This window comes from Vulpes vulpes, chromosome 13, assembly GCF_048418805.1.
Source record: "Vulpes vulpes isolate BD-2025 chromosome 13, VulVul3, whole genome shotgun sequence".
Lineage (NCBI taxonomy): Eukaryota > Metazoa > Chordata > Mammalia > Carnivora > Canidae > Vulpes > Vulpes vulpes.
In genome coordinates, this window is record NC_132792.1 from 35,334,926 (window position 1) to 35,352,274 (window position 17,349).

A 17,349-nucleotide genomic window follows, 5' to 3' on the forward strand; every position below is an offset into this window, starting at 1 on the left:
TCCCTCTGCCTGGGTCTCTGCCTCTCTCTCTCTTTGGTGAATAAATAAAATCTATAAAATCTCTCTCTCCCTCTCTCTCTCCATATTAAATATCTTTGTATTCTCTAATAAGTCATACAACTCTGTATATCAGTAAGATTAATATCTCCAATTTACTAAAGAAACCGACTCAGAAGGTCAAGTTTTAGTTCAAGATATTACAGGAAAAAGCTAACACACTCGTGAACTTCAGCTGTGAAAGCCGGGAGACGCGCCAGAGGCCTTTTGGACTCTTCAGGCCACCGTCGCTGGGTCCTCTCCGCCGCTTGTCCTTCTGCGCCTGCGCACTGCTCGGACGCCGTCCATTTCTGTTAGGAAGGACGTTAGGTTTGAGGTAGGTGTGAAGGTGAGTCGTGTTGCTTCGTGTCCCACGTCAGGGTCCATGTAGCTGCTGCGTCTTGTTGCCTGCTCCCGCTCTGTCTTGGAGTTGAGTTGTGCCCGCATCTGCGGTCGGGCCGCCTCGAACCTCTCCAGGGGTCGACCCCTGCACGCCCCGCCGCGGCTTGCGGAGGCCGACGGCCCGGCCGGGGGGCTGCAGAGGCGTGGAGGAAGCGGCAGGGACTGAGCGGCGGCCGGCGGGGGCCTGGGCTCCGCGGCGTACTTTCCCCCATCCAGCGTGACCTTGGTTGGGTCATTTGACTCGTCTGGCCCCAGGGTTTTCACTTTCTCCCGCAGCTGGTCGCATCCTAAGGGGCAGCGTAGGGGAAGGAGCAGTGTGTGCGCGCGGTCCGTGCCGTGTGGTGACGTCGCTGATTCGACTCGGGAAGCTGGAAAAGGGTCTGTGCCTCGGGGAGGGGCAGGTGGGCGTCTTGCAGCCTCCCAGCGCGCCACCCGGCCCAGGCGGCCGAGGGTCTGCGGGGCCGCGCCTCGGTCCGGTCACGAGGTGGAGGCCCCTGCTGGGCTCCTGCCGGAGTTAAAACAGCTTATCCCGTAACCTTGGAAAAATTACACGTCATCTCCGTGTGCCCTAGTTTTCTCGTCAATGAAATGGGAACAATGAGCCGATAGTAAATTCGTAGAAGAGTAACATGGCTGTAAATCCGTTTGCACTTGTCAGTCCAGAGCCACCGCTTATCTTAAGACTGTGGTTGGGAGATACTGGTTTTCTAATTTTTGCTCCCCGGCTACTATTACTTATTGCAGTGACCTTGCTTATTTAGGGTAGTCATTCAGCCTGCTGGAGGGAAAAAACCCAAAACCCTGAAGCAGGCTAAGCCTTTAAACACCTCAGGCTTTGTGGGAGGAGTCATGCCTGTGCCCCTCTGAAGTGCATTGTGTCTTAAGAGTTCTGCAGATATCTGACTGTGTTCTCAGTTGTTTTTATTATTTTACTATCAAGGAGAAGAACTACCATGACTTCAAGTGCTTTAACGAAACCTCAGATGCGAGGCCTTCTGGCCAAGCGTCTGCGATTTCATATCGTTGGAGCCTTCGCTGTATCCCTGGGGGTTGCAGCTTTTTATAAGGTATGTATGTTTGATTTTTTACTTTGGTCCATTTTTGGTTCAAAAATGTGTGTTTTAAATATGAAAATGTATTTTCATAAGTAGCCCTGAGTCTTTGAAAGAAGCTCCCTCTTTAATGTGCTCCCTTCTCCTTCCTCCGCTAGCTAGCTCCGAGTCAGGAAAATACCTCCTATTCCCTAGATAGCTTGTCCTCCATTTCTAAAAGCAGCTGTATTAATTTGCTAGGTCTGCCAAAGTACAACAAACTGGGTGGCTTAAACAACTTTTATTTATTGTTCTGGAGGCTAGAAATCCAAGATCAATGTGGCTGCAAGGTTGATTTCTCTTGAAGCCTCTCCTTGGCTTGTAGATGGGTTTCTCCCTTTGTCTTCACATTGGTCTCTGTGCTAACATGTTTTTTTTTTTAATCTCCTGGTGTAAAGATGCTAAGCATATTAGATTAGAACTCACCGTACAAATTTCATTTTAATTTGCCTCTTTAAAGACCTATCTCCAAATACTGTTAAATTCTGAGGTGCTAGGGGTTTAAGACTTTAGCACATGAATTTTGGAAAACAAATCAGTCCATAACAAAAGGATATAATTTTACCAAAGCAGAGGGATGAGGAAGGCAGTGTTTGGCAGCTTGAAGCATTTGTTGCCACAGAACTGCATTTTAATGCTGTACCTTTTGTGGGTTCTAACACATGACCTTTGGTGTTTGATGTTTTTAAGATTTTATTTATTTATTCATGAGAGACAGAGAGAGAGAGAGAGAGGCAGAGAAGAAGCAGGCTCCATGCAGGGAGCCTGACATGGGACTCAATCCCGGATCTCCAGGCGCTAAACCGCTCAGCCACCCGGCTGCCCCCTTTGGTGGTTTTTTAATAAATGTTTTGTATTATGGTAAAATACACATAAAATTTAGCCATTTTTAAGTGTACACTTCGGTGGTATTAAATACATTTATAATGTTGTGTGGCCATCACCACAGTCCATCTCCATAACTCTTTCATCTTGTAAAACCTGAAACTATATCCATTAAACAACAAACCCATCTCTTTTCTACTCCCAGTCCATAAAACTAATATTTCAGTATCTTACTTTGACTACTCTAGGTACCTCATATAAATGGAATCCTACATTATTTTGTCTTTTTGTAACTGGCTTATTTCGGTTAGCATAATGACCCCAGGGTTCATCCATGTAGTAGTGTATGTCAGAATTTCCTTCCTTTTTAAGACTGAATAATATTCCATTGTATGTCTGTACTACATTTTGCTTATTAACTCACCTTTGATGGACACTTAGGTTGCTTCCATGTTTTAGCTATTGTAATGCTCCTATGAACATGGGTTAATTTTTTCAGTATATATTCAGAGGTGGAATGATAGATCATATGGTAATTCTATGTTTAACTTTTCAAGCAACCACCATACTGTTTTCTGTAGTACTGTCATACATTTTATATCCAATTTTGCTGAATTTATTTATTGATTCTAACAGGTTTTTTCTGGGTGGAATATTTAGGGTTTTCTCTACATATATCATCTATAAACAGATGATTTTGCTTCTTCCTTTCCCATTTAAATGCCTTTTATTTCTCTTTCTTGCAAAAGTGCTCTGGCTAGAACTGTGTTGAATGGAAGTGACAAAAGTGGACATCCCATGGATTATGTTGAGATAGTTTCATTCTATTCTTAGAGTGTTTTTATCATGACAGGATATTGAATTTGTCAAGTGCTTTTTCTGCATTGAGATTATTGTGGTTTTTATTTTCACTTATTCTGTTAATGTATATTATATTGATGGATTTCTTTATGTTGAACCATTGTGTATTGAACCATCCATGCATTCCAGGAATATACCTCCCTTGGTAATGGTGTACAGTCCTTTTAATATGCTGCTGAATTCAATTTGCTAGTTTTTGTTAAAGATTTTGTGTGTCAGTGTTCATAGGGAATATTGATCTGTAGTTTTCTTGTAGTATTTGTCTAGCTTTGGTATCAGGGTAATGCTGGCCTCATAAAATGAGTTAGTGTTTCCACTTCAGTTGCTTGGAAAGATTTCAGAAGGATTGATAATTTTTTGTAGGATTGACCAGTGAAATAATCAGATCCAGGGCTTTTCTTTATTAGGAATTATTTTGATTACTGGTTCAATGTCCTTACTAGTTATAGCTCAGATTTTCTCTTTCTTTGTGATTTAGTCTTGGTAGGTTTTGTGTTTGTGGGAATTTATCCATTTCCTCTAAGTTATCCAGTCTGTTGGTATATAGTTGTTATACTACCCTCTTAGAATCTGTAGTAATGTCTCCACTTTCATTCCTGATTTTAGTAATTTAAATCTTTTCCCCTTGCTTCTTAGCCCATCTTGCTAAAGGGCTGTCAATTATGTTGATGTTTTTGAAGAACCAGTTTTTGGCCTTGTTGATTTCTTTCTTTTATTTTCCCCCTAGTCTCTGTTTTGTTGATCTCTGCTCTATCTAATCTTTTTTTTTTTTTTAAAGATTTATTTATTTATTCATTCAGAGAGAGCGAAGAGAGAGGCAGAGACACAGGCAGAGGGAGAAGCAGGCTCCATGCAGGGAGCCCGATGTGGGACTTGATCCCGGGTCTCCGGGATCACACCCTGGGCTGCAGGCGGCGCTGAACCGCTGCGCCACCAGGGCTGCCCTGCTCTATCTAATCTTTATGGTTTCCTTCCTTCTAGCTTTTGGTTTATTTTGTTCTTTTTCTGGTTTCTTAAGTTGTAATGTTAGGTTGTTGATTTGAGATCTCTCTCTCTTTTTTAAGATTTTAGTTATTAGAGAGAGAGAGAGAGAGAGAGAGGCAGAGGCATATGCAGAGGTGAAGCAGGCTTCCAGTTGGAGAGCCCAATGCAGGACTCTATTCCAGGACCCAGGATCAGGAACTGAGCCAAAGGCAGATGCTTAACCACTGAGCCACCTAGGTGCCCCTCTCTTGTTTTTTTGTTTTGTTTTGTTTTAAAGATTTTTATTTCTTTATTCATGAGAGACAGAGAGAGAGAGAGACAGAGAGAGACAGACACAGGCAGAGGGGGAAGCAGGCTCCATGCAGGGGACCCGATGTGGGACTCGATCCCGGGTCTCCAGGATCACGCCCTGGGTGGAAGGCGGCGCTAAACCGCTAAACCACCCAGCCTGTCCCCCTCTCTCGTTTTTTAATGTATGTATTTATACTTAAAAATTCCCCCCCTTAGCACTGCTTTCACTGAATCCTGTAAATTTTGGTGTGTCCTGTTTTTTCATTTGTCTCTAAATATTTTCTAATTTCATTCCTAATTTCTCTTTGATTCATTGGTTGTTTAAAAGTTTGTTGCTTAATCTCCATAGTTTTGTGAATTTTGTAGTTTTCCTTTTGTTATTGATTTCTAATCTCATGCCATTATGATCAGAGAACATACTTTGTAAAAAAAAAAAACATACTTTGTATGATATCTGCCTTTACATCTGTTGAAACTTAATTTATGGCCTAATATGTGGTCTGTCCTGGAAAATATCCCATGTGCAATTGAGAAGCATGTGTATTCTGGGGGCATCTGGGTGGTTCAGTTGGTTAAGCTTCTGCTTCAGCTTAGGTCATGATCCCAGAGTTCTGGGATCTAGGCCGCTCCGGACTCTCTGCTCAGCAGGGGAGTCTGTTTCTCCTTCTCCCTCCTCCTGCTATGCATGTAAGTGCTCTCTCTTGTGCATGTGCTCTCTTTCTCTCTCTCTCTCTCTCTCTCTCTCTCAGTAAATAAATAAATCACTGTTTTAAAAAAAAATGTGTATTCTGTTGTTGGGGTGGAATGCTCTTTGTATATGTGTTAGAACTGATTGGTTTAATGAGTTAAGTCCTCTATTTCCTTACTTAGATCTGGTCTGGTTTTATTTGTTACTGAGATTGTAGTATTGAAGTCTTCAGCTGTACAACTATTTTTCTCTTCAATTCTGTCAGTTTTTGATTTATATATTTTGCTGGTGTTACTGCTGAGTAAAATTTTCTAAGTGTTATAAGGTCGTATCCTATTGAAGCTTTTATGATTATATAAAATCCTTCTTTGTCTCCTGTAATCTTTTTTTGATTTAAAGTCTGTGTTGTCTGCTATTAGTAAAGCTCTCTTGCTCCTTTGGTTACTGTTTGCATAGAACATCTTTTTCCACTCTTTCCCTTTCAATCTGTTTTTGTCTTTGGATCTGGAATGAGTGTTGCAGACAGCATATATAGTTGGGTCATTCTTTAGTCCATTCTATAATCTGTGGGGATTGTATGTATAGATACCTTTGGCTCCCAAAAGGAGAAAAAAAGAAGGAAGGGGAAAAAGATTCTCTATTCTTTTAAGTCCCCTGGAAGTAGCTCACCTGGTGAAAAAGAACTTGAAACAGTAGGAGTGCCAAAAACAGTGGCCACCAGCCTGTTTGCGCCTCTGTGAACAAAAACAATCTACTATCAGAGTACAGATCCCTGGTATATGGAGGAGAGGGTCCTTCTTGCCCATCTTCATTCCAGAAAAGCTATGTGTAAGCTGCTCCAGGAACACATGCACAGCTGCCTGCCTTGGGCCTGGGGGAAATGGGTAGCTGTTAGGTTGCTAAAAGCTGAAAGTGAATGAAATTAACTTGACCACAATTTACAGTTTAAGCCTTCCTCTGGAAATTGCATTCTTTCAGGAGATCCAAAGTTTCACAGATTGTGCTAATACAGTTGTTGTGAAGGCGGGGAAAGATTCCTGGTGTTCCTATGCCACCTTTTCCCCAGAATACTCCTTTTTTTTTTTTTTTTTTTAATTTTTATTTATTTATGATAGTCACACAGAGAGAGAGAGAGAGAGGCAGAGAGAGAAGCAGGCTCCATGCACCGGGAGCCCGACGTGGGATTCGATCCCGGGTCTCCAGGATCACGCCCTGGGCCAAAGGCAGGCGCTAAACCACTGCACCACCCAGGGATCCCTCCCCAGAATACTCCTATGTGCTTTGTGTTTCTCAAAGTCTCCATGCTATATTTACAACTTTTCTCTATAAAAGTGTTTATGATCATACATGTTATTTATGTCATAATGGCCTATGAGGGAATTAGAGCCTTCCAGTGCTTTGTATTTAATTTTTTTGGTTTAGTTCTTATTTTTTTAGTAGACTGAGACTCATTAGGGCATGGCGCCTTTTTTGTTTGCAGGGGCACCCCATCGTCAGTTGCCTGACAAATAGATGCTTAAAAGTATCTGTTGAATAAAATGTAGTGTCTGAAATTGAGTACAGTGGTGCTCAATGCTATAGAGCTATAGAGTCTATAGGTCTATAGAGTCCAGGTGCTTTGGAGTATACTAAGTGTATATACATCTAAATTTGTGTCTTTAAGGAAGTTAGAGTCAAATTAGGGGAGGTAAGAAAATAATTATTGCAAGATAGAATATAAACGAAAGGACATTTCATTTCTCAGAGCTGTTTCTAGAACAGCTTATACACAGTTTGAAAGAATAGAGATGGGCAAGGAGGACTCTGTCCTCCATGTAATAGGTGAACTGTACAATCAGCAATAGTTGATTGCCGCTTTTGTGTGTTTCTTTCAGTGGGTGAGGGGTATTGTGAGTCATAGCTCTTTGATAGAGAAGGTAGAATTTGTGCCTTGGAAGTTAGAGTGAATTTGAAGTGCTAAGAGGAGGGAAAACAACTTGAGCAAAAGCACTAAGGGGTCTGTGCTGTAGGACCCTTTGAGGAGACAGGCATAAATAAACCCTTTACTTGTTCTTTGAGATCTTTGCTACCTGGCATGTAGTGGGTATGAAATAAATGTTTGTGGGAAAAGGATGGATGGATGAGTAAATGAAGTGGGAGTAAGAGAAATTTGGGGAACTCATTTCTTCACTCTGGTTGTCCTCATTGTCTCTGTCAAACATCAGATCAGGCCTTTGTAACTTGTGTACATTCTTGCCACATTTAACTTCAGCTTCTAGAATAGCTTTGTTTATGGTATGGAGTCCTGCATGCCCAGTGTGCAGTGGCTTTCAAACTTTTTACTTACAGTAAGAAATACATTAACGACTGGTTGCAATCTTCTGAATTGGTTTCATCACTTATTAAAGGGTCATGGGTGATTTGCTGAAACTTAGTTTTGATTTTAAGATACTTCCTCATTAGCCCCTTTTGCCTTTCTCTTTTTGCCTTCCCATTGTCTTCCCAGCAGTCCAATATACTCAGCCCTCCAGCCCTTCATAACTATTTGCTGTTACAAAATTCTGCTTTCTCCCATGGGTTTGTACACAGCAGGAATGTCTTTCATCTCCTTGTGTGGCAAGTTCCAGTTTATCCTCAAGGCCCACTCAAATGTTTCCTTTTTGGAGTTGCAGCCTATTCCTCCAGATGGGTTGGTTGTGCTTTGCTAGGTTCTTAATCACTTTGTACCAGACTGTACAGTATTGGGCACATTGTATTTTAAGTAATACTTGCTTCAGGGTGTGTCTCTTCTACTAAATTAGGCGCTAGGACCATGCCAGACCCATAGTCTGTTCTGAATGAAAAGGTTTAAAATTTGCTTGGTAGATTAGTCAGTGTTTGTGTATAGTTCATTAGTGTTTGAATCGAAGGAAGGTTCCCAAAGCACGGAGGAATCCAGATTCTTCCTAAAGAATAAAGCAGGTGTAAACTTGTTTTTTTTTTTTTTTTAAATAAAGGTTTTATTTATTTATTCATGAGAGACACAGAGAGAGAGGCAGAGAGACAGGCAGACGGAGAAGCGGGCTCCATGCAGGGAGCTCGACGTGGGACTGGATCCTGGGTCTCCTGGGTCTCCTGGGTCTCCAGGATCACTCCCCGGGCTGAAGGCGGCACTAAACCATTAAGCCATCGGGGCTGCCCTAAACTTGGTTCTCTTAGTAGATGCTCACTTCTTCATTTCCCCTATCCAGTTAGTATTGAGTGCTTTGAAAGATTTGGCCTTTATTTTGTTCTTAGTTTTGATTGATTTTCACAATTTTCATCAGTTTCTGTGCTTTTTTTAAATGAAGTTACCATCCATTAAGTCATTTTTGATTAAGTGAATCTGCTAAGCCTAAATTCATTAATATAGGTTAGATTTTGAGGCAATGACCAGTGATTATCCTGAATGGATTTTTCCCATATGTAGAGCAATTACTGTTATGCAAATTAGGCTTGTCCTAAATCTTCAGGTATTTGCTTATCCAGATAGGCCTTATATAGATTTTATGGGTTTCAACCAACTTATGGTGTAGTGGATCTAAATTGATAGCTTATATTCTTTTTGTTGCCCAAGTCCAGATTTTTCAGACTTAAAAGAAAAAAGTCTATTTAAAATGTAACAGAAAACAATTTAGGTGGGGTTCTTTTTTTTTTTTTTAATTTTTATTTATTTATGATAGTCACAGAGAGAGAGAGAGGCAGAGACTTAGGCAGAGGGAGAAGCAGGCTCCATGCACCGGGAGCCCGATGTGGGATTCAATCCCGGGTCTCCAGGATCGCACCCTGGGCCAAAGGCAGGCGCCAAACCACTGCGCCACCCAGGGATCACCTTTAGGTGGGGTTCTAACATTCATTTGCTTTTATTTTTGGGTTCACTGAGTCTTTTACTTTATTTTTGCTACTTTATTAGTTTACCATATTATTAAAAGGGAAAAAAATATTTTTTTAACATGAAATCCCCAGTTGCCTTCTGGGTAATGGGCTGGCCTCAATTCAGAGGATTACATTAGGGCTCCTGCCTCTTGGTCTTACTGAAGAAGTTGAGAATTTAGATAGGAGGTGAGGTAGTAAAACTGGTCAAGTAAAGTCTCTTACTGTATAAGTACCAGGTGTCATTCTTGTATTTTTGCATTACCCTAATGGAGGTAGATGGGCACATGAAGAATTTTTTACTGGTTTAATATGCAGGATGGAATTTGATTTTGGATTATAACCTGTACACTGAAATCTACCAGGTAGTGTTTTGTGGAAAATACAACCTTTGCCAAGTGATAGACCTGGGTTTGAATCCTGGTTGAACCACCTACCACCTAGTGCTTCTTCCTAGACCTTAATCAGGTCAGTTAAATTCTGAGTCCCCTTTCCTGGTGTGCGAAACAGGTCAATGTGTATTCTAAGGGCTTAAATGATGTTGAGGTGTAAATCACCCAGAACTGTTCTTGCCAGATAGAAAACTCCCTGTGTCTTTCAGAGGCAGTTGGGTACTGAATTGATCTCACTCCTTTGAAGTTAATATACTTCCAATTGAGCCAGAATATTTTAATTTTAGCATGTCTCAGCTGTGGAATATTTAGGTTTTGCTGGAGGGAAGGCTGTCTGTCCTTTGCCTAAAACCTTTTAGCTTTCTAGGTATCTTCCTTTGGCTTTTACCATTCTGCACACCCATACCCAGCAAAAGGAATAATCTGTCCCCAGGCAAGGAAGGCTCTTCTTGCTGAGTAGTTTCCAAGAGGCTGCTTTTTCTTCCCTTGCATCTGTGTCAGTGCCTCCAACCTTTGTCTTAGGAAATACAGAGTTCCAAGTTAAAGGTGAACATAAATACTATGATTTATGTTGTTTTGGGATATTATTTCTAATGGTTAAAAAATAAGCCCTAATGGGATGTGTTATTTTTTAGTTTGCTGTGGCTGAACCAAGAAAGAAGGCATATGCAGATTTCTACAGAAATTATGATTCCATGAAAGATTTTGAGGAGATGAAGAAGGCTGGTATCTTTCAGAGTGCAAAGTGAATTTGGAATATAAAGGTAATGTGGCTGTTTAAAAAATTGTTTTTAATTGTAAAATACACAGATTGTTAAGTATATTCATGTTATTGTACAACCAATCTCCAGAACTCTTTTTATCTTCCAAAACTATCCATTGAATTATTCTCCATTCTCCTCCATGCCCTGGCAACCACCATTCTTAGTGTCTCTGAATTTGATTACTTGTAAGTACTTCATTTAAGTGAAATCAAATAGTATTTGAATGGCTATAGTATTTGGCTAATTTTATTTAATATAATGTCCTCAGAATTTATCCATTACAGTATGTGTCAGAATTTCCTTCTTCTTTAAGGCTAAGTAACATTTTGTGGTGTACGTATACCACATTTTGCTTATTCATTCACCTTTGGTGGACATTTGGATTGCTTCCACCTTTTGACTATTGTAAATAATGTTGCTATGTTAGGGGTGCCTGGATGGCTCGGTTGGTTAAGCATTTGACTCTTGATTTTGGCTTAGGTCATGATCTCAGGGTTGTGAGATTGAGCGGGGTATGAAGCCTGCCTCTGCCCCTCCCCCCCAAAGAAGTTGCTATGATATGTGCAAATATCTCTTTTAAAACCTCTTCTTTTAATACTTTTGAGTATGTACCCAGAAGTGGAATGGCTTGGATCATATAGTAATTCTATTATCAACGTTGAAAGGAAACACTATACTGTTTAACATAGTGGCTGCACCATTTTCCAGTTTTACTACTTGTTTGTCAATACTTCGTTTTTTTCATAGTACCCACCTAATAGGTGTGAGGTGGTACTGGATTTTGATTTGTATTTCCTAATGGTTAAGGTTATGGATCATCTTTCCTCATGCTTGCCGACCATTTATTACCCTCTTTGGAGAAATGTCTAATCAGATTCTTCACCCATTTTAATCGGATTGGGGTTTTTTCGTTATTGAGTTGTTCTTCAAACTTCTTATCAGATATGATTTACAAATATTTTCTCCCATTTTGTATCATTCTGTTGATTGTATCTTTTGCACAGACATTTAAAATTTTGATGGAGTCTAATTTATGTAATTTCTGTTGTTACCTGTGTTTTTGGTACCCTATCCAAGAAATCATTGCCAAATCCAATGTCATGAAGGTTCTCTTAAGTTTTCTTGTAAGTTTTTATAGTTTTAGCTCTCCCCTTTAGGTGTTTGATCCATTTGTGTTAATTTTTGGATATGAAGTAAGAAAAGGATACTTCTCCTTTTTTCGTGAATATCGAGTTTCCCAGCAGTATTTGTTGAAAACCTTGTCCTTTCTCCAGTGGATGGTCTTGGCACCTTTGTTGGTAATTTTTTGACTGGATATGTGAGTGTTTATTTGGACTGTTCTATTGCATTGGTTTATATTTCTGCTTTTATATCATACCACACTATTTTGATTACTGTGGCTTTATAGTAAGTTTTGGAATTAGGAAGTGTTAGTCCTTCAACTTTTTTTTTCAAGACTGTTTAGGCTATTCAGGGTCCCTTGATAGTTTATATGAATTTTAGGATGGATTTTTCTACCTCTGCAAAAATGCTGTTGGAATTTTGATAGGGATTGCATTGCTATATATATATATATATAGCTCACTTTGGGTGATATGGACATCTTAGCAATTACAAGTATTCCATGAACACGAGATTTCCATTTGTTTGTGTGTCTTTAATTTTTTTCAGCCGTGTTTTGTAGTTTCAATATATAGGTCTTTTGCATTCTTGGTTAAATATTCCTATGTATTTTGTTCTTTTTGATGCTATCATACTTGGAACTGTTTTCTTATTTTTTTTTTCTGATTATTCATTGTTAGTGGATAGAAACACAACTGGCTTTTTGTGTTGATTTTGTATCTTGTAATTTTGCTCAGTTAGTTTATTCTAACAGATTTTTTTGAGAGAGTGTGCACAAGCTGAGGGAAGGGAGGGAGGAGGAGAGAGAGAATCTTAAGCAGGCCCCATGCTCAGCACAGAGCCTGACCCAGGGCTCGATCTCACAACCCTGAGATTATGACCTGAGACAAAATCAAGGGTGAGACACTTAAGCAACTGAGCCACCCACGCACCCCTATCCTAACAATTTTTTGGTGGAATCTTTATTGTTTTTTACATGTAGGGTTTTTACATATAAGACCAGGTCACCTGCAAACAGAGATAGTCTTACATTTTCTTTCCCAATTTGTATGTCTTATTTCTCTTGCTTAATTGTTCTGGCTTGGACTTCCAGTTCTTTATTGAATAGAAGTGGTAAGAGTGGAACATCCTTATCTTTTTCTTGATCTTAGAGAAAAAGCTTCTAGGCTTTGACCAGTGAGTATGTTCTTAGCTGTGGACTTTTCATATATGGCTTTTATTATGTTGCTATGTTTTGCATCTGTTTCTAATTTAATATTTTTTTCTCCCTCTATTGTACTTTTCATTTCCATGACTTATTTTATAACTGGAAGTTTGTAACTCTTAAAACTTTTCACCTCTTTTACCCATCCTCCCCTCCTCTTCCCTTCTGCACCCAGTTCTCTGTATTTATGAGTCTGTTTCCTGACTTGCTTCACTTAGCATAACATCCTATAGATTTATCCATGTTTTGGCAAATGGCAAGATCTCATTATTTTTTATGGCTGTGTAATATTTCAGTGTGTGCATGTGTGCATACGTATGTGTATCCAGTAGTGGAATTAATTGGGTTGTATGGTAATTTTATCTTTAACTTTGAGGAACCTCTGTACTGTTTTCCACAGTGGTTGCACCAGTTTACATTCCCACCAACAGTGCATCAGGGTTCTCTTTTCTCCATATCCTCACCAACACTTGTTATCTGTTGTCTTTTTTTTTCTTTTCCTATTTTTGATACTAGCATTCTGACTGGTTTGAGGTGATGTCTCATTCTGGTTTTGATTTGCATTTCCCTAATGATTAATGATACTGAACATCTTTTCATGTGTCTGTTGGCCATGTATGTTGTTGAGTTCTTTACATTCTTTACATTTAAGATAGTTACTTGATAAGGAAAGATTTAATTTGTCATTTTGTTGCTGTGTATCCTTCATATCCTCTCTTAATACCTTTTGTTTAATTTTTTTATAGTGACATGTTTTGATCCCCTTTTCATTTCCTTTTGTATGTATTCTTTGGATATTTTCTTTGTGGTTACCTTTGGTATTGCATAGGATATGAAAAAATTACAACAGTCTACTTCAGAATGTGATATTTTCAATCACAAACTATCACTCTTTAATAGCTCTGCTCCCCTGCTTTATTGTCACAAATTATATGTAGTGTACCCATTAACATAGTTTTTTAAATTATTTTCGTGTTTTAAATCCTACAAAATTAAAAATGGAGTTATGAAACAATTCTAGTAATGCTGGTTTATATTTGTCCATATATTTGCCTTTATCAGAGAACTTTATATTTTCACATGGCTTTGAGTTAATGTTTGGTGTACTTTTGTTTCAGTTTGAAGAACTCCCATTGCAAGTCTAGTGGCGAGGAACTCCTGATCTTTAGCTTTTGTTTATCTTTCTTTGTCATTTTTGAAGGTCAGTTTTGCTAGATGCTGTATTTTTGGTTGTTTTTTTGTGACCACTTTAGATATATCATCTGACAGCATTCCTACGTGCAAGGTTTCTGCTGAAAAGTCCCCATATAGTCTTACGGAGGTGACGTAGGTGATCACATAAAATTTCTTGCTGCTTTCAAGATCCACTGTCTTTGTTTTTTTGTTTGTTTTTTAAGATTTTACTTATTCATGAGCGAGACAGAGAGAGAGAGAGAGAGAGAGAGGCAGAGACATAGGCAGAGGGAGATACAGGCTCCCTCTGGGGAGCCTGATGTGTGGGACACCATCCCAGGATCCCCAGATCCCGCCCTGAGCTGAAGGCCCATGCTCAACCAAGGCATTCCTGTCTTTGGTTCTTGACAGAGTGGTTATATCTTGGTATGGGTCTCTTTGATTTTATTCTACTTCCAGGTAACTTCTTGTATTTGCATTTGTATATTCACTTCTTTCCTCAAATTTAAGAACTTTTCAGCTATTATTTCTTCAAATAAGCCTTCTGCTCTTTGCTTTTCTGGGATTTCCATAAGTATGTATGTGTCTTTTTGATGATGTCCCATAGGTCTCTTAAGTCCTGTTGTTCATTCTTTTTTCTTTTTGCTTCTCAGACTCAGTAATTCAAATGAACTGTTCCAAGTTTGCTGATTCTTTTGTGTGAGTCTGCTGTTGAACCCCTCTAGAGATTTATTTTTTCAGTTCAGTTACTTTATTTTTCTGCACCATAGTTTTGATTTTGATTTTTTTTTTTAAGTTTTTGCGTATTTTCCTGATTTCATTTAGTTGTCCAAGTTCTCTTTTGGCTCATTTTTTTTTTTTTAATTTTCTTTTCTTTTTTTTTTTTTTTAAGATTTATTTATTTATTTATTTATGATAGACAGAGAGAGAGAGAGAGGCAGAGACACAGGCAGAGGGAGAAGCAGGCTCCAAGCACCGGGAGCCCGACGTGGGATTCGATCCCGGATCTCCAGGATTGCGCCCTGGGCCAAAGGCAGGCGCCAAACCGCTGCGCCACCCAGGGATCCCCTCTTTTGGCTCATTGAGCAATATTTAAGGCTGTTGTTTTAAAGTCTTTGTTTAGTTAGAGGCTTGTGTCTCTTCAGTGTGAGTTTTTGGAAATTTTGTTGCTTTGAGTGGACCATATTTTCCTTTTTCTTTGTATGGCTTTTGCTGTAGTTAGGGCATTTGAATAACAGCCACCCCTCCCCTTTGTGGATTACCTCCTTGCAGGGGAAGATCTTCACTAAAGGCTCAGGATTATCTGAAACTTCTTCTGGAGATACTTCTTTTCCCTGTGTGCATTTGTTCCAGTTCTTGTGTATACTTTATTCCTTTTAAGTGTTAATTTCTAAGAGTCTCATCCCTGCTTCCTCTAGGAGCATTCACTGTTCCTTGCATTCCTCTGCCCACAGTCTTGCCCATAGGTACCTGTGAGTCTGCAGGCCCTCTGTAGCTCTTGTGTCATGGGACCCCCACTGCTTTCAGCCGCTTGCACTCTGATATCTCAAGTATGCCATTCCAGAGATAGGCAAGATAGAAAATGGTCCTTTGGGAAGATCTCAAACAGGTCAGAATGTTGCAAGCAATTTTTATTTTTTACTTTCTATCCTGAGAGAGGAGCCAGGAATTGGTCAGTTTCCTCTGGACCACACTGTGCTGCACCAAGGAGGGGGGGTGAGGCAAGAGTGAGCAAGAATTCCATGAAATTTCTTGCCCTTTTGTGTTTTTGTTTTATTAGTGTTTGGTTGCTACAGCTCCTTAATTGGTTTCTAGAGTTCTCACAACTCTTGCTTTTTATATTCAGAATCCTTTCAAATGTTCTGCTATTGCTTGCTAGATGGGCATTAGGAAACTCTTTTAGAAGTAGAGTTTTTTACTCCTTTTATAGTTTATTCAGGCTTAAGGAGAAAATCAATTAGAACAATTTAAGATTCTATCCACCACTCCTGAGTTTGATGTGACAAGGGGAATGTCAGTCTGCTTTTCAGGCAGAATGTACCAGAATAAGCATTCCAGCTGTAGTGTTCATGGTGCGTGTGTGAGTACAAATGATCTTTCCTGGGTGTATGGGACTTGCTGCAGTGGATTCTAGTTTTTTAAAAGACTCAAGGATAATTTTGAATATAAGTAACTTTTGCCTAACAGAAGATTAAATTCTATAATGTTCATTTCTGTAGTTGTTTATCTTAAAGGAAATAATCTGAAATGCACATAGATGCATGAACGAAGTATCTACTGCATTATTTAGAAAAAGTAGGAAGAACTTTGTTTCCAGTGGTTGGAAAATTAATACAGAATCATGACTGTTTCATACCACAGATTATTACATTATGTCCATTAGAAATGATATTCAAAGTAACATGACATTATTATATAAATAGAAAATGTGTATAAAGGGTGGTCTGTGTTTAATAAAAATTGCACAGAAAAAAAGACTGAAGGTAAAAAAAAATCAAAATATTAATGGCCTGTATGGAATCTTAACATTGCTGCTTTCTTATAACTTTGACATTTTCACAATTTCCACAGTGGGTATGTGCATTTCATAATCAGATGTTAACAGGCTAATGTGTAGTATTTGTTAGGTTACCTTTTTTTTTTTTTTTTAAATAAATAGTGTTTAAAAATCAGTAAGAAAAACAGATTTGGAGATAGGAATAGACATACTATTTAGAACAGATGAGCTGCTGCTTTTAAGAACAGTATGGAGGTATGAGAAGGGAATGGAGGAGAATGGATTTGAGAGGGAAGAATAGGCAAAATTTGGTCTGAAAAACAATAAATCAGAGTAAGGTGTAATATGCCCAGAACTGGTCAGGATGGTCAGAGACCTTGGCAGAGAATGGACCTGGAGCTCAGGTAGCCTGAAATGGTCTGACTAGGCTCCACTAGTAGGAGTAGACCTCATGTGATTTTAAGCATGGTGAGGTATTAAGAGAGAATGCTTGTTATTAACTTAAGCCACTGTGTTTTTTTCCACAGAATTTCTTTGGGTTGTGTTTCATTGAAGCTTGACTGTCCTGTGTTCCTGAGCTATGAAACACGAACACTGGGTTATGGAATAGTTTCTCTTAATAAACAACTAAAAAATATTTTGGACTAAGTCTTTAATTATTCCCGATAATTCAGAGTTGGAGATTTTAACTGTATGTATGAACCTAGGAAGATAACTGGATTTTAAGATTTCTTAAAAGTTTCACTGTTAAAGGATATTTTTTATTGCTTTGGTGTTCATTTCACTGAAATACTTACAGGTGTACCTTCTTGGTCATGGATTTAAGGGGGTCTCCATGAACCTCTACAACTACTATACTGTTTGCTCTTAGAAGGGACAGAATTTTTTATTTTCAATAAAATAGTTCTTGGGGGGGATCCCTGGGTGGCTCAGCGGTTTGGCGCCTGCCTTTGGCCCAGGGCGTGATCCTGGGATCCTGGGATCGAGTCCTGCGTCGGGCTCCCGGCATAGAGCCTGCTTCTCCCTCTGTGTCTCTGCCTCTCTTTCTCTCTCTCTCTGTGCCTATCATAAATAAATAAAAATAAATCTTTAAAAAAAAAATGTTCTTGGGCTTCATCATCACATCACTCTTTAGTAGTTGCTCTGCTG

General features: G+C 39.2%; 1 protein-coding gene across 4 annotated transcripts; it reads left to right on the top strand.

The window, feature by feature from the left end:
* Positions 1-250: 250 nt before the first annotated feature.
* COX6C (cytochrome c oxidase subunit 6C) lies at positions 251-16,837 on the top strand. 4 transcript variants are annotated; one of them, XR_011996564.1, is made up of 5 exons: positions 721-816; positions 1,379-1,505; positions 10,076-10,204; positions 13,649-13,731; positions 16,728-16,837. XR_011996564.1 is itself a non-coding variant. In XM_025994762.2 (4 exons), exons 2-3 carry the CDS (start codon positions 1,392-1,394, stop codon positions 10,187-10,189), a joined length of 228 nt encoding a protein of 75 aa, XP_025850547.1. In that variant the 5' UTR covers positions 251-385; positions 1,379-1,391; the 3' UTR covers positions 10,190-10,204; positions 16,728-16,837. The 4 variants fall into 4 exon arrangements, 3 of the variants coding, with proteins under 3 accessions (XP_025850547.1, XP_025850548.1, XP_025850549.1); XM_025994762.2 differs by lacking the exons at positions 721-816; positions 13,649-13,731 and adding an exon at positions 251-385; XM_025994763.2 differs by lacking the exons at positions 721-816; positions 13,649-13,731 and adding an exon at positions 265-373.
* Positions 16,838-17,349: the final 512 nt, after the last annotated feature.

What these genes read in the sequence shown, in the direction of transcription:
- COX6C (XM_025994762.2), top strand. Translation starts at nt 1,392, where the DNA reads ATGACTTCAAGTGCTTTAACGAAACCTCAGATGCGAGGCCTTCTGGCC. An exon ending in GGGTTGCAGCTTTTTATAAG is followed by an intron (nt 1,506 to 10,075) that starts GTATGTATGTTT and finishes GTTATTTTTTAG; the next exon opens with TTTGCTGTGGCTGAACCAAG.